Source organism: Silurus aristotelis, assembly GCF_946808225.1.
Source record: "Silurus aristotelis genome assembly, chromosome: 15".
NCBI classification, from domain to species: Eukaryota; Metazoa; Chordata; class Actinopteri; order Siluriformes; family Siluridae; genus Silurus; species Silurus aristotelis.
The window spans coordinates 21,871,403-21,893,553 of record NC_139588.1 but is presented as its reverse complement, the minus strand read 5'-3'; the positions used below and the strand labels follow the sequence as shown (position 1 = coordinate 21,893,553).

General features: G+C 40.9%; 2 protein-coding genes and 1 long non-coding RNA gene across 3 annotated transcripts; 1 reads left to right on the top strand and 2 right to left on the bottom strand.

Moving 5' to 3' along the window:
* Positions 1-306: 306 nt before the first annotated feature.
* On the bottom strand, positions 307-3,056 carry LOC310738002. Its single transcript, XR_014536946.1, has 3 exons — positions 2,633-3,056; positions 1,878-2,108; positions 307-1,442 (listed from the first exon to the last, which is right to left on the bottom strand). It is a non-coding gene; the product is annotated as an uncharacterized lncRNA (long non-coding RNA).
* Positions 3,057-3,641: 585 nt separating this feature from the next.
* On the top strand, positions 3,642-5,653 carry mixl1 (Mix paired-like homeobox; the record flags this gene model as incomplete). Its single annotated transcript, XM_083561786.1, has 3 exons — positions 3,642-3,955; positions 4,535-4,746; positions 5,033-5,653. The coding sequence occupies exons 1-3, from the start codon at positions 3,856-3,858 to the stop codon at positions 5,651-5,653; spliced, it is 933 nt and encodes a 310-aa protein (XP_083417912.1). The 5' UTR covers positions 3,642-3,855.
* Positions 5,654-5,693: 40 nt separating this feature from the next.
* On the bottom strand, positions 5,694-21,195 carry lin9 (lin-9 DREAM MuvB core complex component). The gene is made up of 15 exons (XM_083561785.1): positions 21,076-21,195; positions 16,208-16,240; positions 16,016-16,107; positions 14,009-14,113; positions 13,766-13,896; positions 10,908-11,033; positions 10,670-10,827; positions 9,717-9,850; positions 9,190-9,315; positions 8,584-8,685; positions 8,415-8,495; positions 7,640-7,765; positions 7,361-7,543; positions 7,178-7,275; positions 5,694-6,654 (listed from the first exon to the last, which is right to left on the bottom strand). The coding sequence occupies exons 1-15, from the start codon at positions 21,104-21,106 to the stop codon at positions 6,549-6,551; spliced, it is 1,632 nt and encodes a 543-aa protein (XP_083417911.1). The 5' UTR covers positions 21,107-21,195; the 3' UTR covers positions 5,694-6,548.
* Between the last annotated feature and the right edge of the window lie 956 nt (positions 21,196-22,151).

The following is a 22,151-nucleotide window of genomic DNA, read 5'->3' as shown; positions in this document are numbered from 1 at the left end:
ACCCAGTTTGTTTGAAAGCTGGTCAGAGCGAAGGGTTGGCCATGATACAGCGTAACCTGAAGCAGAGAGGGTTACGGGCCTTGTTTAAGGTTCTAACAGTGGCACCATGACAGTGCTGGACCTTAAACCCCCAACCTTCTAATCAGTAACCCAGAGCGTTTACCACTGAGTTAACAAGTACCTATAAATAAAGATGTCTTTGTTTTTCTTTGTTTCTTCTCATTTTTGCTACGGTGAACCCATAGTTTGATCATCTATGCTCTAGAGCGTCAATTCTGGCCTCAATACAGGAAGTAACAAAGTTGCTTTGGAGCGTTTCTCAGATCAGAAATAAAATTCTCAAAACGACTTGTTCAACCTCCACATCATTTCATCATTTGTGCTCATCATAAAAACATTTCTTGTCGCTTCGATCAAACTGCGAAAGCTTTAGTACATTAATATAAAGGATTGTGTACGAGTGTCTGCTGTTTCCTACAGTATCAGTTGTTTATGTTCATGTTGATTAAAATATATTTTACTGGTTTTACCTGAATAGTTTTAACCCCCAAAACATCTCAGCAGCAGTTCATTGTAAGTCAGCGAATGTAAAATTGTTAAAGCAGTCGTCAGAATCTGTCATCTAACATTTCTGTTACACTTTTATTAGTAAATGTGATGAACTGATGAATTGTGCAGATGAATCTTGAACGTCACTAATGAAGGCGAATGAACGACATCAGAACCAATCATCAACCAGTTCTCTAAAACAGGTCAAAGGTGAATCTGGTGAAGCTTCAGTTGGAGAGTGAATACAGACAAAACACAGAATTATACATTCTGAAAATGGATGAAGTAGGAAACATACGAACACCAGTACAGTACAGTAAAAGTGTGAATCCTGTCCGTCTCTTACAATCAATATAAATCAAATATCCAATTAAATAAATGAATTTGTGCTGAAATTCATCGAACCCCAAACAGAAGGAAGTCAAATTTTGTGCATTTTCAGTCTCTGTGATCCAAAACATAGTTTATATCAAGAAACACTGAAACTGTGCAGCATCACACTGAAAACATAAATAAACATTCTGATGATTTTGTTTGTGAACAATGACGGAGTGACTTTTCATTCTGATGGGAATGAGATGTTCATCACACACATACTTACTTTAGAGAGATGAACTGAGGATTTTGAGAAAAGTACAGACTTTTGCAAGAAATCCAATGTATTGTGCTGCTTGTAGAAATATTAATGATGATTCGAGAAAAGCTCCAAAGCCACTGAGAAAACTCGGTAAGTGCATTTCTCAAAACAAAGTGTTTTAATGTTCGTTCAGTCGTTTCCTGGTTGTTTTTAGAAATTGTAATTGTGTTTTTCTCTGTCTGTCACAGTGATTATTGGTTGATCTGATGTCGTTCACTCTCCTTCATCAGTGAAGTTCAAGATTCATCTGCGCAATCTATAAATTCAACACATTTACACACACACACACACACACAAAAAAAAAGCTCAACTGGTTTAACCGTTTTGCATTCAACGATTTATGCAATGAACTGATGAGATGTTTTGGGATTCAAAACGATTCAGGTGAAAGCGGTATAATATTTTTCGATCGACATGACAAACTAGTGATAATATAGGGAACAGCAGATGATTTTACACCATCAATTACGTGACTGTACCAAAGCATTCGCAATTTGTTGAAAGCAACAAGAAGTGACAACATGATGTGGAGGCTGAACAAGTAGTTTGATCTGAGAAACGTTCTAAAGCAACTGGGAAAAAAACCTGCAATATCTCATTCTCTTGTTTTTCTAACAGATATTTTAAAACACAGTGTATTTGACGTCCATCAGCCCCCAAAAATGACCTGATTGACCACAATCTGATTGACCTTTTCTCATTGTGGCCCGCTGGCATTTTGCGCCCAATGCGAAGTCTTTCAGCTAATCCCTCTGTCTGAGGACTTCTCCTGAAGGTGTGAAAGACGTGTCTGTGAAGGCCGCCAGCCACACCGATAACGACTCGTCATTATCTGCTCCAATCGGTTCTATCAAAAGACCCGCCGTCCGAACGTTTGATGTTCCGAGGCTCATTTTGCTGAACCATTAAACAGACCAGTTTGCTGCAGAAGTGATCAAAGTGAAAAGGGAGATAAAAATGCAGACGAGAGATCGACAGTGAAGTGCAATTGATCAGCAGGGAAAGAAAACAAATGTTCAGAAATATAAGTCATGAATTTTATAGATAGAATTATTATTGTACTCATTTCAGCAATAAAACAAGTGTGAACATAGGATTTTTTTTCCTCCACTGTGCTTTAAACATGTACTTTAAGCAATATCATCTATTTATTTATTTATTACAGTGCTTGATACCTATAAGTAATGTCATTTCTGAAATATAGAGCTCTTATGGCTCAAAAATTACTAAAAGATTACAGCTAAAAGATTAAGATTAAGACTAAAAGATTAAGATTAAGACTAAAAGATTAAGATAATAGATTACTGCTAATGAAGCCAAAGAAAAAACTGGTGTGATTTCCAAAGAATTGAAATTCTAAATAAAATTGGAGAAATCCTGGCCCACTTTCCCATATATATAAAATATATATATATATAATTAATGGGAAGTGTGTTGAAATCTCACCACCACCAAGCTGAAAAAGTAGCTCCTCATTACAGTGCAGCACTCCTCAGGTGTGTCTGGATCGTGATGAACCATCATGAAGATCACTGGTGTGTATTGAAGGCCTTTTGTTTTCCTTTACAAGCATCGAACATGAGAAAGCAAATGGAGCAGCTTTGTAAAAAAATAATAATAATTAATAAAAGAAATAAAGTGTAATCATGAACAATTTTCAAGAGGGATAGATGCAGATGGATAGATTGGAAAATAAATATATAAATAGGTTAGGTGGAAAGATGGAGAGATAGAGGGATGGATAGAAATAAGGAAAGGAAGGTAGAAAGAGAGTTGCATGGATGGTGGAGAGATAGGGTAAGAAAATTTGAGAGTCAGATGGATAGAATGCCTGGAGAGATGAGAACGAAAGATAGAGATAGAAAGTTAGATGGATGGAATGGTGGGTAGATGAGAAGGAAAAATAGAGGTAGAAAGTTAGATGGATGGAATGGTGGGGGGACGAAATGTAGAGATTGAGGGGCATAGGGAAAAGACTAGGAGATAGGAAAAGAAAGATAGACAGATAGATGAATGGAAAGATGAAGAGATAGAGAAAGATAGAGTTAGAGAGTAAGATGGTTGGAAAGGTGGGGAGATAGGGGAACACATGTAGAGATAGAGGGTTGGATGGATGGAAAAATGGGGGCATAGGAAAAAATGTGGACTTCTGGAATGGATGGAAATATTGAGAGATACTGAAAGAAAGATAGAGTTAGATTGATGGAAAGATTGTGAGATATAGAGGAGAATGTGGAAAGAAAAGCTGCAGGAATGCAGTTCTGGAGATGTTTTCTGGGTAATATGTGAGCAGTGTGAGGTTCTCAGTACTGTCTAGGTGCAATGCTGTCAATGGATCCAGGATGTGCTCAGGTAAAAAGCCACAAATGTTTTTTCAGCTGATGTGTATTGGGAAGGAGGAGGTGAAGGAGGAGGAGGAGAGTCCATTAAGAGCGCACAAACGTGTTGGCTGAAATGCCGCGTTCACGCGTTCACACCCCCAAAGCCCCATCAGCGTGCGCGCACCACCAAAGGTCACCACGGTGCCAGCCGCCTCCTTATCATCTGAGCACTTCCGGCGCTTTGATCATCCAGGACCGTGTATATATATATATATATACCACAGCACAACACACTCTCTCTCACACACACACACACACTCATCTGAGCTCGGATACAAGCAGAAGGACATGGCGACCTTACACGGCCAGCTCATGAGCACGGAATACCCGCAGCACCATGCGCTTCCAGGAGGCAACCTGAGCAGGAACATCTCCATGCAGCCTGCAGGTGAGATCACGGATTGCCAGGTTGATATTTATCAAGCGTAAAAGTTTATTTGGAGTAGAATTTTGCCAATAGTGAATGCGATAGTGAAAAGTTTTCTGCGATCCATTGGAAACCTGAACCTTCTTAACTTCCCATATTCGGTGTAGCTGGACTGCTGCTGATGTTCTCCACGTGCACACCTTTGCATAGAATCGTACCACAGCAGCAACCAGGAAAAATATTAGATTTGTCCTTTGGGGACTTCTGCTCTAATCATTAAGACCATCATGTGATCATCAGATTTCTCATGCTGAATTTTTTATATATATATTTTTATAAATCTAGATTTATACTGAGGTGGGTTCCTTTTTTGAGCCTGGTTCCTCTCATGGTTTATTCCTCACGTCACCTCATCGGTTTTTTCCTTGCATTTTTCAATAGAAAGTCCTAAGGATCTAGGGATATCTAAAGTTGCTTTAGCATAGATGAGTTTTATTTAAGAATTTTCCAAAACTTCTCTTTCAAAGGCTAGAACTAGATCATCTCCATCTCCAAAAGCTCATTTAAAGACTCATTTGTGCGTGTTGTTCCTCCTGACAGACTATAGCATGTACGACAGAGCGGCTTTGGTGAAGACCAGCAGACCCATGATGGACAGCGCGTCTCTCCTGACACACCGCAGAAAGAGAACCAACTTCACCCAGCAGCAGATCGAGGTTCTGGAGAAGGTCTACTCGGACACCAAGTATCCAGATATTTACCTGCGGGAGAGACTGGAGGCGCTGACTGGATTACCTGAATCTAGGATCCAGGTATGGAATTTTGCAGAATCTAAAAGCACGGGTTTTAAATCCTACTTCTGGAGAATACACACCATGTATTGATGAAGGGCTCTTGGAGGAACCAGGAACTCCTGACTGAATTAGTAGTGAGTTGAAGAGCTGTATTTAGTAATAGCTCGGAATTGGCAATTAGAAACAGACGTATACCAAAAAAACACCTTATATATGGCATATAAGATCTTGGAAGTCAATGTACCCTAGATGATGGAGAATAACCATAATATATACTTATATATATACACATTATTTATTTTAGGTATGGTTCCAGAACCGACGTGCCAAATCACGGCGTCAAGTCGGAGCCCCGGTCGCTGTGAAACCCAAAGCAAGCATTCCGATCATCCCAACCAGACCACCGGCTTCCTACCCCGTTCAACAACACGATCAACTGGGGCAGGAGCTGAGGAGCAACTTCCCTCATCCAGGCCAGGAGCTGAGAGGGATCTTAGGTCAAGCAAACCGAGGCTACGACTCACACTCCATGTCCTGCTTGTTCAGTCAGGCTAGCGAGGACCGGATCAGAGTGGACCAGGTGAAAAGGGACGACCTGCGAGACATCAATCAGTACCACAGGGCAGGAGGACACGTCTCGATTCAGACCAAACCAGAGACCTCGGCGAAGCACTTGTTCGTGGACTACGACAATTTTCCTCCGAACAGAACCATCGGGCCGGACATGCGCGTGGTCATCCCCCCGGTCCCGACGCAGGTGAACTTCATTCCGAACCGCTCCCCGCCCCTGCGGGCCACGTGTCCCCTGCAAGTCAGAGCGCCGCACGATTTCTCTCCGATCGCCAGCAGCGACGCCGGAGATTTCTCCGATTCCGACTCCGACTGGGAGAAAGAAGCCTTGGCTGGATTTAACGCTTTTATATAAACAGTGTTCCACTTTATTCAGAAAGAAAAACGAGTGGTTGTTGATTTTGAATCAATTATTTATTTTATAAATAGTTGCACTATGTTACTGTTGGAAAAAATAATAAAACAGAGAATACGGTGTGTGTACATGGAACGTGTATCTGACTTTCTACAAAAACCAGGAAAATCGGCTGTATTGGTGCGATTTGAAATAAACAGAAACGTGTGAACACACACACGCACACATTTATATACACACACACACCAGTTAAATAAAAAACCGGTAGAAATGATTTAGTCTTGGAAAAATTCTAAACCCATAACAATGGAAGAAACAATGGTGTGTTGGCGGAGTTGAAAACGCGCGGGAGGTGAAGGGCAGCGTTCCGATCGCTAGCGTTTACACGGCTGTCAGATTTTCTTTTTTTACAAAAATATTTAAAAGTACTTACAAAACCTCCATAGGCACATGGCCCATGTGTCGATAAACTGTACAATTATCTACAATATACATATTCGAAAATGAAAATCTCTTCTGTCAGACACTTGAAACTGTGCTTCCCTTTTTTTTTTTCCACAAAGGAAGCAAAAGCTAAAAGGCAGGACAAAGAAATAAATAAGAACCGAGAAACTGAGCGAGAGAATCTACAGGACAAAAAGAACTGAGAAGACGAGAACGTGAACGGCGTTAACCCTGAACGTTAGAGATGCACCGATCTCATAGCGGAGCAAAAACAAATAAAACGTACGCGCTACGGACGGCTCTAGCGTTCTAGCGTCGGCTCGCTCGACTCTCGTTTGACTCTCCGGTTTAAGACATTGCGGGATTTATAAATGGCTCCTCGGGGCGAAGCTCGTTCTGCTTCGGGACGCTTTTCGGTCCGTTGTTGGAGACGGTCCGGGTTGTGGAACGGTCATGTTCTGTTGGTGTTGTTGGCGGAGAACGCGTGCAGGTTCCCCAGCTGACTCAGGCCGCTCTGGATGTGTGCGACGTGGATCTCGACGTTGTCTTGAAAACAACTGGAAGAGGGGAAAAGAGAGAGAGAGAGAGAGAGAGAGAGAGAGAGAGTTGACAAAATGCGCAATTCCCTTAGGAACTACAAAACTAAACTAATAGTCCAAAATAGTGAACAAAATAAAAGTATTTGTGCCATGTCCAAGTTTCGGCGTGAAAAAAAAAAAAAAGTTCAAAATTGGAGATTTTAGAAAACCAAATATATATATATATATAAAAAATACTGAATCATGAAAATGTGCTTAATGTAATAAATATATTAATTAGTAAATTTTTATTTAATAATAAAAAAAAATATAAATAGAAACAAATAAAAACAAAAAGCACGTGGTGTCAGTGATTCGCCTCTAGAGGTCGCTCTCGTAAAAGGGCTCAATCGGTATGGATTATTGCTAATAGTCCATAGTACCAGCAATCAACTATCGGTGCAGATTAATCGTCAAAAGCGATGAATCGGTCGACCTCTACTAGAAACAATAAATGTGTGCTGTAGAATCAGAACCTGCAGAAAATGAAAACAAGTTTCACCTCAGGTTGGAGCTGTCTATTGAGTTCTTGATGTCATTAAGGGAGTCGGTCAGCGATTTGAATTCAAACGAATTGAGGTCACCGCCTTCAGCCAAGCACTGCAGGAGAAACCAAAAAATCAATAAAAAAATCAAATCGGCAGTCAAAACCGTAGGAGTGTAAGGGAGCGGTTCAGCGTCTCACCCTAATCTGCAGCAGAATAGCAGTGAGACGGGAAATGAGCTGCGTGAGTCCAGGGCTCTGGACGCGCTGTTCTCCATCAGGCAGTGTATTGGAGAGCCGCACCGTGTCCTGGGCTTCCTCCTCGCAGCGTCTCCGAAGCTCACTGGGCTGATCTGCAGGCTGCATGCCCTGATCCGGGGCCAGCTGTGAAGGAGAACGTGGCAGGTGTTAATATTTTCTGATGTTAATTGTATCATGAGAGGAGAATTTTTACATTATTTCCTCAATGAAGCAACTCACTTCATAACAGAACTGCTGAACTTCATGCAGAACTTTGTTCAGGTCTTTATTGAGCTGCTCCAGATCCAGTACCGTGGTCGCGTATCTCCTCTGGAAGTCCATTCCGATTGGCATGGAATAGGACTTCTGCGCACAGACAGGGATTAAATGTAAAAAGACATGAAACCTTCCCATTAACTAAAAACAAAAAAAAACAACCACCACATCACTATAATACGAGCTTCCTGTGATCGCAGATTTAAAATTATGTGGACACCTGAGCACCAGATTGCTTCTTTTTGAACATCCCATTCCACATTTAGTTCCCGTTTCCTGTTATAATAAGCTCCACTCTTCTGGGAAGATGTTCCACTAGATTTTGTAGAGATATTGTGTGACATTCAGCCACAAGTGTGTTAGTAAAGTCAGGTACTGATGTAGGTGAGGTGAGGAGACCTGGGTGTGCAGTTCAATAGAGTTGAAGCTCTATAGCAGGAGATCTTTCACATCTTCTAACCTATATAAAGCTAATCTTCATGTAGCTGGTGTTGGTTCTGGAACAGGTTTGGGTCTCCTACTTTAATTGAAGGGAAAATTTCATGCCACCACATCCAAAGACGTCCCAATGGTTTGGTCCAGATAAATGTATGAACATCTGGTTCCTCACACTAATCTCTTTCGCTCTTGCGCTTCAACTCAGACAATCCTACCAATAATGAGAATCTGAGAATCCTACCAATAATGTAAAAAAAAAACATCTCTTGATGCTCAACATGGATCTAAACACACACCATACCTGTTTTTCAGCCTCAGTGTTCATCTCCTTTAAATGCTTGATGTGCTCCTTTTTAATCATGAGAATTTTGGACAATCGGGTCTGAATGATAGAAACAAGAAAGAACAACATGAAATAAATCTGATGAAAGAAATACATATAAAAATGTTTTTTGCCTCATCATACTCACAACTTGTACAAGAAACTTGACAGGGAATCCCCCGAGGGTCTCCCCATCACTTCCCGTCAGTTTATTCTTCCAGGGTGACTGGCTAAACAGAGGATCGCTGTCCTGTAGATGCACAGGAACAGGAAGAGTACATGCTAATGCTCAATCCTGTATAATTAATGAGCTTTAAAAGTGTTCCTGAAGATACACTATATGGTCAAAAGTTTGTGGACACCCGAGCATAAGATTGGTGTGGGCTTTTTGAACGTCTCATCACAAATTTGGTCTCCATTTGCCGTTATAATGACCTCAACTCTTCTGAGAAGATGTTAGATTTTAGTGGAGATTTCTGCTTATTTGGACACAAGGGTGTTCTTAAAGTCAAGTGAGGTGAGGAGGCCTGGTGTTCAATAGGGTTGGAGATCTTCCACTCCAAACCTATGTAAAGCATATCTTCATCAAGCTGGCTTTGTGCACAGGGGCATTGTCATGCTGGAGCAGGTTTGGGTCGACCACATCTACTATACGTGTGTGTGCCAACACTTTGAGGAAAAACCACATATGTCTGGGAAAAATCGAGTGTCCCAAAACTTCAGTCCATACAGTGCATTAATCCATGTTCCTTACCATTAGGATGGGTTGGGTGGAGCCGGCATACGTCCCCCGTGGTGGAGTCATGAAGGTCTGGAAGCGTGAGGGACGCTGCTTCTGAGCGAACGCGGATATGGGCATCGTCTCGGGAGGTTCGTTGCTCTGTAAATAAGTTTTAAAATAAATAAGAACAATAACTGCGATTCTCTCCGACATATTAAATTAAATCCAAGACCTGAAACAAGCAAAAAAAAAAAAAAAAGTTACATCCAAAGTGACGAAATGTAGAACTACTTGTGAAAGAACCGTGGTTTTAGGAGAATAGAAATATCAGAGTTCTGACTTTGTTGTGTTTCTTCCCCCCGACTGTAGAGAAACTGAACTGAACCGTGAATTTTGTGTACCGTTCAACCCCCAGTATGTAACAGCACTATATCTAAAGTGAGCTACTCAAAATTTAAACAATATTGTTGGGAAAAAATGTTGATTTCATCCACCATAATCAGAACAGTTAATGTGTTGTGAGTGATCGATAATTAGAAGTACGAATTAGAGTTTCTTACAAGCACTTCGTAATCCGGTACTGTGTGAGTACCGAGCCCGCTTCTGTCGAAGGTGACCCGATACGTAGCTGCGCTCGTGTCCACGGCGTCGATCTGCCCGGTGAACAGGCCGTCCTGGACCCCTCGGAGTCGAGCTATGAAGAAATATGACCATGTAATGAGTTATGTCGTGTGCGAATCACACAATGATACAAAATAAATAAAAGGGAAAAAAAAAACTCATTTTTTTTATATTAAATTGATAAATACAAAATATTTGTGAGACATAATTTTTTTTTCAATCTATTTATATTTATTTTTAACTTTGGGTAACATCCACAAAACAAGTCTGTGCTATCACCTAGGTTGTATCTCGTTCTCGGAGGTGATGAGGACGGGGGGGTGATTTGACACTGGAGACTCCTTACATATTTAAAAAAACAAAAACAAAGTATCCTTTCGTCCAACATACAAATCCTTGTCACCATAACATCGTAAAAATAGTGCACTACTGTCAGAGCAGCTGATATAGAAAACTAATCGACGCTTTTCTGACCAATCAGAATCCAATTTTTTTTTTTAAAGACGGTATGTCTAACATATGCGTTAGGCAACTGCCATTAACCGGGCCTTACTTTTTTTTTTTTTGCACTTGCACTTCCCCATAGCTGGGGGAAAAGAATTCCCTTTTACATCTGTGGTACAATCTGAGAGCGATTCACACCAATAACAGAAAGCTGATTGGCTGTTGCATGTTGGTCTCATTTACGGTCAAAATACCGCAAATTAGATTCGGACCGGCGAAAGAACAAAAGAAACAAAAACATTCTAAAGTGCTGCATCAATGCCTCAAATTTAGATTTATTTATTTATTTATTTAGTATTCTTTTTAAGACTCCCTGAAACAGCAAGTTATGTGTTCAGTCTCATATCTCCAGGTCACGTTCAGTTTCTCAGATAAATGCAAATCTCACCGGTGACTTTTGTGCCAATGACTAGCGGCAGCGGGATTTCCTCTGGGAGGTCTTTGCAACTCGAGATGTCCGTAACCTTTCTCTGCTGCAACAGACGCATCTTCTGTCTCTTCTGCTTCAACGCCGTTCGCTCCTCGGCAAAGAACGCGGAAGAGCACCTGCCGAAACGCTCATCTTCAGTACGGATCACATAAACCCGTTACAGAAACGACATTAGGTTTACTGTGGGTCAACTCACCTCCTCGGTTTGCCCATGAGTCGTCTGATGGTTCCCCATTCCACTCTGGTCAACTTCCTGGTTTTTAGATTGGGAAAAGACTCCTTCAGGCATAAACAGAAGTCATTATCTCCCTCGAATAAAGGTCTGAAAAGAGAGGAGAAGAGGAATCGTTACTCCACAGCTCCAGTGTGGTTTTCTGTTACAGTAGATATTTATACTTTCCTACAAGTAAAATCACATGGCGATTAATCGCTTATATACCAGATTAAAGAGGGACTACATGAACGCAGTTCTGCTCCACTCTGTGTATCCTGTAGTGTCTCTATATAAATTATACATTCATCTGGGCACTGTTGTATTTACAGTTACAAATACAGTGAGGAAAATAAGTATTTGAACACCCTGCTATTTTGCAAGTTCTCCCACTTAGAAATCATGGAGGAGTCTGAAATTGTCATCGTAGGTGCATGTCCACTGTGAGAGACATAATCTAAAAAAAAAAAAATCCAGAAATCACAATGTATGATTTTTTAACTATTTATTTGTATGATACAGCTGCAAATAAGTATTTGAACACCTGAGAAAGTCAAGGTTAATATTTGGTACAGTAGCCTTTGTTTGCAATTACAGAGGTCAAACGTTTCCTGTAGTTTTTCACCAGGTTTGCACACACTGCAGGAGGGATTTTGGCCCACTCCTCCACACAGATCTTCTCTAGATCAGTCAGGTTTCTGGCCTGTCGCTGAGAAACATGGAGTTTGAGCTCCCTCCAAAGATTCTCTATTATGTTTAGGTCTGGAGACTGGCTAGGCCACTCCAGAACCTTGATATGCTTCTTACAGAGCAACACCTTGGTTATCCAGGCTGTGTGCTTCGGGTCATTGTCATGTTGGAAGACCCAGCCTCGACCCATCTTCAATGCTCTAACTGAGAGAAGGAGGTTGTTCCCCAAAACCTTGCAATACATGGCCCCAGTCATCCTCTCCTTAATACAGTGCAGTCGCCCTGTCCCATGTGCAGAAAAACACCCCCAAAGCATGATGCTACCACCCCCATGCTTCACAGTAGGGATGGTGTTCTTGGGATGGTACTCATCATTCTTCTTCCTCCAAACACGTTTAGAGGAATTATGACCCAAAAGTTCTATTTTGGTCTCATCTGACCACATGACTTTCTCCCATGACTCCTCTGGATCATCCAAATGGTCATTGGCAAACTTAAGACGTGCCTGGACATGTGCTGGTTTAAGCAGGGAAACCTTCCGTGCCATGCATGATTTCAAACCATGACGTCTTAGTGTATTACCAACAGTAACCTTGGAAACGGTGGTCCCAGCTCTTTTCAGGTCATTGACCAGCTCCTCTAGTGTAGTTCTGGGCTGAATTCTCACCTTCCTTAGGATCATTGAGACCCCACGAGGTGAGTTCTTGCATGGAGCCCCAGTTCGAGGGAGATTGACAGTCATGTTTAGCTTCTTCCATTTTTTAATGATTGCTCCAACAGTGGACCTTTTTTCACCAAGCTGCTTGGCAATGTCCCCGTAGCCCTTTCCAGCCTTGTGGAGGTGTACAATTTTGTCTCTAGTGTCTTTGGACAGCTCTTTGGTCTTGGCCATGTTAGTAGTTGGATTCTTACTGATTGTATGGGGTGGACAGGTGTCTTTATGCAGCTAACGACCTCAAACAGGTGCATCTAATTTAGGATAATAAATGTAGTGGAGGTGGACATTTTAAAGGCAGACTAACAGGTCTTTGAGGGTCAGAATTCTAGCTGATAGACAGGTGTTCAAATACTTATTTGCAGCTGTATCATACAAATAAATAGTTAAAAAATCATATATTGTGATTTCTGGATTTTTTTTTTTAGATTATGTCTCTCACAGTGGACATGCACCTACGATGACAATTTCAGACTCCTCCATGATTTCTAAGTGGGAGAACTTGCAAAATAGCAGGGTGTTCAAATACTTATTTTCCTCACTGTATATCCTGTAAAATTTCTTATTCCCTACATACATCTTGCACAATCTCTGAGGCACACAGTTGTATAGGATGTTTTTGGAGGCTGTAGCATATTATTCCTTCACTTGAACTAGGAGACCCAAAACTGTCTGCAGGACAATGTCCTTGTCCACAAAGCTCCAGCTCCAGGAAGATCTGATTTACATGGGTTTGAGTGGAAGATCTCCTGCTATAGAGCTCTGACCGCAACCCTCCATCTATCTGTCTGTCTGTCTGTCTGTCTGTCTGTCTGTCTGTCTGTCTGTCTGTCTGTCTGTCTGTGTCTGTCTGTCTGTCTGTCTGTCTGTCTGTCTGTGTCTGTCTGTGTCTGTCTGTCTGTGTCTGTCTGTGTCTGTCTGTGTCTGTCTGTGTCTGTCTGTGTCTGTCTGTGTCTGTCTGTCTGTGTCTGTCTGTGTCTGTCTGTCTGTGTCTGTCTGTCCGTCCATCTCTTTCTATATCCGTCCGTCCGTCCGTCCGTCTGTCCGTCCGTCCGTCCGTATGTCTATCCATCCATCTATCTGTCTGTCTATCCATCTATCTGTTTCTCTATCTATCTGTCTGTCCGTCCGTCCGTCCATCTGTTTCTCTATCTATCTGTCTGTCCGTCCGTCCGTCCATCTGTTTCTCTATCTATCTGTCTGTCCGTCCGTCCGTCCATCTGTTTCTCTATCTATCTATCTATCTATCTATCTATCTATCTATCTATCTATCTATCTATCTATCTATCTATCTATCTATCTATCTATCTATCTATCTATCTATCTATCTATCTATCTGTTTCTCTATCTATATAAACCATCCTGTAATTGAAACATAACATCATCCATCTCCTGCCACTGATTAATATCTATTAACAGCACTACCTAGATCGCTCACCTGTCGATGTTGGAGTAGAACCACTCGTAGATGCACCATTTGTGTGCTTTGGGAAGCTTGAGCAGATTTCGTAATCTCAGTCCGATCTTCTGTGAGGTCTTTTTATCTGGAGTTGCGACAGTTGCAAGTTTCTGCATAAAGAAAGAGGGTGAAAAAAGCAGAAATTAAACCCAAAACACTGGAAAAATTATTTTGATACTTGAGATTCCTTAGGCGAAACAACACCCGGGCTAATCTTCTGACCTGAGGAACAGTGGTGACCCTCTGGCTCCTCCTGGGGGATCGTGAGCTGAGAGAGCGCTCCTCCTCTTCAGAAGAAAAACGACTTCTTTTTGAGCTTCTCGTTGGCTTTATTGTTAAGAAGGAAAAAACATACAGGGCATTTAGTATTCATTTCCTCTCCATATTTTTTTTTTTCCATCCCCCATAGTACTATTAAAATCAAGCTCATTCCATTTCTCAGAATGGTCTCCAAGATGTTCCTACACATTGATCCAAGTCCATTTGTGGCCAATTTAACTGCTTGGAGATAATTTTAAAGAAATACACACACATCAATGAATGGTCTGGTTCAGAGACAGGATTGTGTTGAAGAACAAATGTGTGGAAGGCTACAAAAAACATTTTTGCTCCACTAAAGGTTCCTCAAAGCACAATGGCCTCCATAAATCGAGATCAAAAGTCACGTGGAACATCTCAGTGTAAGATATATGAGAAAAAGAGCCGTCTGTATGGGTATAGCCATGTGACCTATACAGATCAGAAGGTTGAAGAGAAATGATTTGGTGTAGTATAAGTGCTATTAGGGGTGTAAGAAAATATAGAAAAATAATGAATATTGCGATACTTTGTTTGGCGATACTGTACCGAATCCCAAAAACCAATATCGATATAAATCAAAATGCATAGATCGATTCATGGCATTTGTTTAGTTTTGAGTCATCTCTGATCATTTAACCAGTGATGGGAAGTACTAGCATAGGGGGCACGCCACTAATGCTAGCATTAATATACACCTGTTTTGTGGCGGCGCTGCTGGGAAAATGATAATGGGTATAACTTCCGCTGAAAAGAATAGTACCATTGACTGACTTGAGCTGACGGCAATAATTTGATTTGCAGATTGTTTTTTAGGTGGGAAAAAGTTGAAATGGAGTTAAAAGCTTAATTTAACGGAAATAATTTTTTCTTACTCTTATTTATTTAATTTTTTCCTTCCTAAGATTGAAGCTTTTAGATGTGAAACACTGGTTAGCGCTCAGATCATGCTTCTACTACTAGACTAATACTAACGGTAATACTAATAATATAATACCATCATCATCATCATCAATCCCACTTTATATTTTATGGGGCGGAGTCACTGTGCTGAGTGTTTAATGCCGCGTAACATGTTCGCATTGCTGTAAATCTTGCGATCCTGTTAACTGGTTAACGAGTAGGTCGAGTCATGTGACGTCACTATATTACCAGCCAATCGACTCTCAGTGTTCAGTGCTTCGACATGTACATATCGTCCCGAGTTACGAGTTTCGACTTGCGATTTTTCGATCTTACGATGAGGATAGAAAAATGTTACAAATATTACAAATTTGGGGGGAGTGGTGGCTCCAGCGGTTAAGGCGCTGGGTTATCGATCGGGAGGTCTGGGGTTCAAGCCCCGGTATCGCCAAGCTGCCACTCTTGGGCCCTTGAGCAAGGCCCTTAACCCTCTATGCTCCAGGGGACCCTTACGAGAAAAATAAATCAAGGACCGTGACGTCGGAGTGACGTGGGGCCGCCTTCCCGTGGGCTCACCACCTGCAGGAGGGACCGTAAGGGACCGGTGCTGAGAGGATCGGGCAGCAGTCGAAGGCGGGGGTCTTGACAACCCGATCCCTGGACACGGAGAAGTGTCTGGGGAATCTGCTTAGACTGCTGCCCCCGCGACCCGAATTACGGATAAGCGGGAGAAGATAAAATGAAATGAATTAATTAATTAAAAATTAAAGTTTTGTACGATACGTTGTTTTTTTTTCTGTTTTTTGGTGTTTTGAAGCCCAATTTTAGCTCTTGTCGCTCTTCTTTTTTGTTTTTATCGGCGTCACCAGACACTGAAACAGAAGGCATCCGGCGGCTTGAGGTCAAGGTCTCGACTTTTCAAGTTACGATGGGGTCATCAAAACGTATCTCCATCGTCAAGTCAGGGAAATACTGATAATGATATATTTATAGGATATGAATATATATTTTTTAAATGATGTTTCTCACCGTTTCCATAGTTGTGTAGCTGCTCCTTCCTCGGGTGTTCTGGGATTTCGACAGGATGTTTTTCTCGTTTAAGGTGTTCGACAGGCTTCCCTCTGCAAACAAAAACCATCGTCTTGACTATTTGTTCGTTCTTAGTGTTTAAACTAAAGAAATAATTTTCTGAATGTTTTTAACATGCAGTTCTGTTCTTACCTCTCAGGCTGACAAGAGCCTTAGCTGAAGAGCCTGTAAACCAAACAACAAACAATTAGATGTTATGCGTTTTCAGTGCACGATACGGACCAACGGAGTGGGAATCCTGACTTTTCCAGCCATATGAGTTTCTTCCCCGAAACGTTACCGCAAACATGGAGGTGAACGATTGTAAAGAATGATTCTGGATGTGGTGGCATGAAATCTTCCCTTCACAGATCCAAAACCTGTTCCAGCATTATAATAACAGCTGAGTAGGTTTGAGGTCCGAGCTCCATAGCTCGGACCTCATAGCTCGGACCCCAAAACCTGTTCCAGCATGACAATACCCCTGTGCACAAAGTAAGGTCCATTGATCTTCAATTGATCTTCAATGGACCTTACTTTGTGCACAGGGGTATTGTCATGCTGGAACAGGTTTTGGGGTCCGAGCTATGAGGTCCGAGCTATGGAGCTCGGACCTCAAACCTACTCAGCTGTTATTATAACCTCCACTTTTTTAGGAAAACGTTCTAGATTACATCTACATTATAATCTGATGTAGGTGAGGTGAAGAGACATGGGGTCGATCGGCGTTCACATTGGTCCTAAAGATGCTCAATAGTGTTTGAGCTCTATAGCAGGAGATCATCCACAAGGAAAAGCCAAGAGGCAGGATTGGTAAGAAGATTGATAATGTTGGCGAACGAGAGAAGGTTTGTATAAAAGAGAGTGTATTACACTTTCATTGTTTCTATAGCAACAGCTCATGCACACTTGCCTTTAAAAGTAGTTTTTAAACAATAAAAAAAAAAGGTTTTTGACTCCAAACACAAGTAGGCATTGTGTGTATGTTAATGTCACCTCTCTACTAATAATGACGTGGTTGAAAGTGAAACTCCTGGTGCTGGTTTTTTGTTATATTTCGAATTGTTCTTATTTTTTTCTCCAGTCAGTCGAATTCACCTTGAACGTCGATATCTCATAGCAAAAGGCCTGAACTTCTGAGCTTCCACTACTAGGATTTTGATAATAATCGAAAAGGAAATTCGTTGTCAACGAATGCTGTTAATGATAAGTTGGACTAGTTACGAATTTGAATTGATTATATATTCTAGATGCTTAATTCTTCACAGATGAACAAATATCTGTGTATTTGTTGTTTATTTAAAAATATATATATAATTAAAATATTGTGTCATTTTATATAGATTTTTTTTAAACACTTGTCAACTTGCCATCAGCAAAATACAATACAAATGTTGATTTACACAAATTACTTTCATACTCAACAATTTACTCAACAAGCAGCTACTATAAGATTTAAAATGTCTGAATTAATGATTGTATTTTCTAAGTACAACTTTATACATAAATACCATGAATTAGAGTTTTATATATTTATAATTATGCAAAACATCACATTTTTCAAAATATATTTTTAAAAGGGGGAGTGGTGGCTCCAGCGGTTAAGGCGCTGGATTGCCGATCGGAAGGTCTGGGGTTCAAGCCCCGGTATCGCCAAGCTGCCACTCTTGGGCCCTTGAGCAAGGCCCTTAACCCTCTATGCTCCGGGGGTCCCTTACGAGGGAAATATCAAGGTCCGTGACGTGGGGCCGCCTTCCCGTGGGCTCACCACCTGCAGGAGGGACCGTAAGGGACGGTGCTGTGAGGATTGGGCAGCAGTCGAAGGCGGGGGCCTGCTTAGACTGCTGCCCCCGCGACCCGAATTACGGATAAGCGGGAGAAAATGAATGAATGAATATTTTTAAATCCAATTAATCGAAGAAATAAAATAATATATTGTCTGATTATTGGAATATTAAAATAATCGTAAGCTGCCCCCCGAATATATGAAAGTCCTCCACTTACAAACACTCGAGTTGCGAACAAATTGTGGAAGTTGCTCACGTGTCTCACGTATGTGTGCATCCGCTGCTGCAAATGGTTCTACAGTAGTACAGCGTCCAATCCAAGTTCAGGATGTTCGGAAGCAAGCAGAAGAGAATGGACCAGGGCTGGGTGATTTTTTTTCCCCTCGATTAATTCGTATTTACGTTTTAAGTGTATTTGCATAATAATATGCGTAAAGTAGAAATAGAATCTACGTACGTCTCCTCACAGAGTGACCTCGAGCTGAAGAAAGGTTACTAACGTTTCCTCTGTGGTTCGGAAATGGTTCAGATTTCAGAGGTCAGACGTGGAACAAACTTTTTGTTGTTGTCAAATGCAAAGAAATGCAGAAAGTCCGTCGCAACCGCTAGCGGCAACACCACTAATTTCTTCCAGCGTTTGCGACAAAAAGGCACCAGGCTAAAAAATACGACTGTTTTAAATCTGATTGGCTGATTTTTTTTTTGAGTTGACATAACATTTGGTTAAAACGTGTATTTTCTTAGTACGTGTTCAGAGATATTTATTGTCGAATTCAAATTGCACATATTTCATTCAAATCTTCTTCTCCACGTTGACCACTTTTACGGACGTATGACATGCCCGCAAAAAACACAATGTTCCTTAAGGAGATGTGAAAGGAGACGGTGAAAGGAGACGGTGAAAGGAGATGTGAAAGGAGACGGTGAAAGGAGACGGTGAAAGGAGACGGTGGACGTCGCTTGTTCTTATGACGTGAATCGTTCAACCATCAGCACAACTCAAAACAGCAAGGACAAGATCATGGAAGTCTGCTGTGCCGGTGAGATCAACAATAATATTCGCTCTACAGTCTCTGAGAGATCTACTAGATCATCATCTACCATCATCATCTACCGTGTTGTTCCTTTTCGATCATCTTTCTCAGCTATTTTTCACTGGAATACTCTCCCAGAAGACACAAGCATGTGTTCATCTGTTGACATGTTTTATTTAAAAACTAAAATCAAATCTGTAAACACTGATATAGTTGCGACATAACTGGAGGTTTTCTTTTTCTCGTTCTCTGATCGGATGTGTATAAGTATTATTGTTGAGTATTATTTTATTGTATGTGTTTGTTAGTTTCTATGTTTGTTATTACCTGCTAAGGGACCGCGGATGAAAATCGGCCATCGGCTAAATTCGATAAAATCAAGAGCAAAAATAATTTATTTATAGTATTTGTGTGTCTCTTTTTTTCCCCTCTCTTTTTCTATACACGATCTTTTATTCTTCTTCTTTTTGACGCAAGAAAATTCGTGAGGATATACCGCCTTCTTGGACACACAACAATTATAAAGATTTTACATACAATATTTTCTATATAATGGTTTCTTGGTCTGTGTGTATATATTTACATTTATGGCATTTGGCAGACGCCCTTATCCAGAGCGACTTACAACTGAGCGGAGGAGGGTTAAGGGCCTCGCTCAGGGGCCCATCAGTAGCAGCTTGGTATTGGTGGGATTTGACACTGTGACCTTCCGATCCGAATTCCAATGCCTTAACTACTGAGCTACCACCTCCCACATACGTGTGTATACACACACACACACACACACACACACACACACACACACACACACACACAGTCCAGCTAAAAAAAACTTTACACACTTTTTGACTTTTGCTTTGATTACAGCTTGCAATCGATGTGGCATTGTTTAGATAATCTTATGTGACGCCACACCATTCATTTCTCAAGTTCTTGTATAACTGATTGGAGAGACGGACTGCTGCGTAAAGTCCTCACAGAAGATTATCAACAGGGTTACAGTGGCCAATCGATGTGTAAAAGACATTCCTTATGCAAGGATTCATTGGTTTAGGAAGCTGACCTCCAAGATGACCTCTTTTTTAGCCACATAACACTGCTAAATCTTGACCTGACTGAAATAAAGCGACCCCGGATCATAACACTACCCCCACAATCTTCCACAGTGGACACGAGGCATTACACGTCGATCGTTTTATTCACCTCTCTTTTCTTACCATGATAAATCCATCTCTCTGGATCTGGGTAAATCTTGACCCTGATCTGAAATCCGATCACAGAACCTTCTTGAATTTACTCCAAAGTCCAATCTTTATATTTCTAAGCAAATTGGAGCCTTTTTTCAGCGTGTAGCCTCACCAATGAGTGGTTTTTTAACCTCTAGACAAAAAGCACTTCAGGATTTATTGCAAAAAAACCCCCAAAAAGGTCAAATGTGATCCAAGAAGGTGGTGAAAGTCTGAAAAGATTGAACCCAAGCCCAAGACAAAGCCACTCAGATATCTGGTTTACTTATAAACCACCCTAAATGAAAGAAAACATTCCAGGTTTAGTCCCAAACTACCCGAAATTGACCCTGTGTTTACACCAGAGACTCTCAGAAGGAAACCCAGCAGCTGTCATCCAGAAGATCCACTGATATGCACATAGTGTCAACCTTTCCTTTTTACACATACGGGTTATTTTCAAACATATGTAGACATTATTACAACATATAACCCATTCATAAACAATTCATACCCAAAACGACACAAAAATACACCAAAGTTCAAATCAACACCATTGTTTATGTTGGCTAGTTAGTTAGCAAAAAAAACGCAAAAAATATTTCCCTACCCGTAATATGACAAAGTCCGCCCTTTGTGCATAAACAAGTGTCGGATTGGATAACAAAATCGCTAGTCCGAGCTCTTATCCAATCATAATACAGTATTTAGAATCGCCAACCAATCAAAACAAAGAAGGCGGGCTTTGCCGGAAAACGGGTGAGCAAACAAAATAGCGCTTGAGAAAAAAAGCTGAAAGCTAACACCTAGCTAGGTAGTAGTTAGCTTCCTAGCTAGCAAGTTAAGCGCTTTATTTGTGCTTCGGTATCGAGATTTTCTTCACTTAAATCTTTTAAAACAAAATCACGAATTGGTTTTTGAAAGCCATAAAATGTGATTTGTTTTCCCCATTATTTATTATGTTTATCACTCACTCTCGTCCAGCAGCTGCTCGTGCTCCGCCATCTTGAATTAGCCGCGCCGGTTTTTCAAAGACGGCCCGCCGCAAGGCATTGTGGGAAGGAGACGAGCTGAGAGGGCTGTTTGAATGCCGGTCGTCCAGAGGGAAAGAAAGAGAGGAAAAAAATGTCTGCCTTCAGCTCAAATTACAACATATACGCCTCAGAATTAGGCATTAAACATTAGTACATATCTTAGGCATGACGCAGAACCCGAAATTTATTTAGTTTCCCCTTAAATATGAAGTTTAAAGTCGAATAAAAAAAGGTGACACAAAATGACAATGCTGGGCCCCTTCTTCTTTTCTATCTGAAATTCAATCGGCGTGACCATTTAGACCTCACGAAAGTCCTGAATCTGAGAGAACGTTTACTTTACAAACAGTAGGCATGGAGCATTAATACGCATCTCGGCCAGGATCCAGAAAACAAAATCGATTGATCAATTTAACAAATATGAAGTCTGTATCTCGTAAAGTCGACACTCGAAGTGACCATTTAGACCCCGCAAATGTCAGTAAAGAAAAAGCCGTGAGAATGTGCATTTTAAAAGTAATCATTAATACGCATTTTGTCCATGATATAGAACCCAAAATTGATTTAATCCCCCCCTAGATATGAAATCTGAATCCTGTACAAATGCTGCTCCTAAAAGCAAAGTGCAAGCAACAATTCTGGGCCAAGTACTGCTTTTATTCATATTTCCAAACTATATGATTGGCACGATAAAAATCAACAATATAAAAACAAAAAAACAAAACATATTGAGATTTGACCCATTTTATGCCTTACTATAAACACAACCTCTACTTTCTACCTGAAGTTCACCAACGTGGCCATTTAAACCTCATGAAAGTCAGAAAAGAAAAATCTGTGAGAACATACGTTTTAAAAGTATTCATTAAGCATTAATACACATCTCAGGCATGATATAAAACCGTATGAAGTTTAAATCCCATAAAGTCCATGGTCCCAAAAGAAAAAGGTCCAAAACAACAATGTTGGGTAGTGAAGTACTGTTTTTATTCAGATTTTCAAGTAATTATTATTAT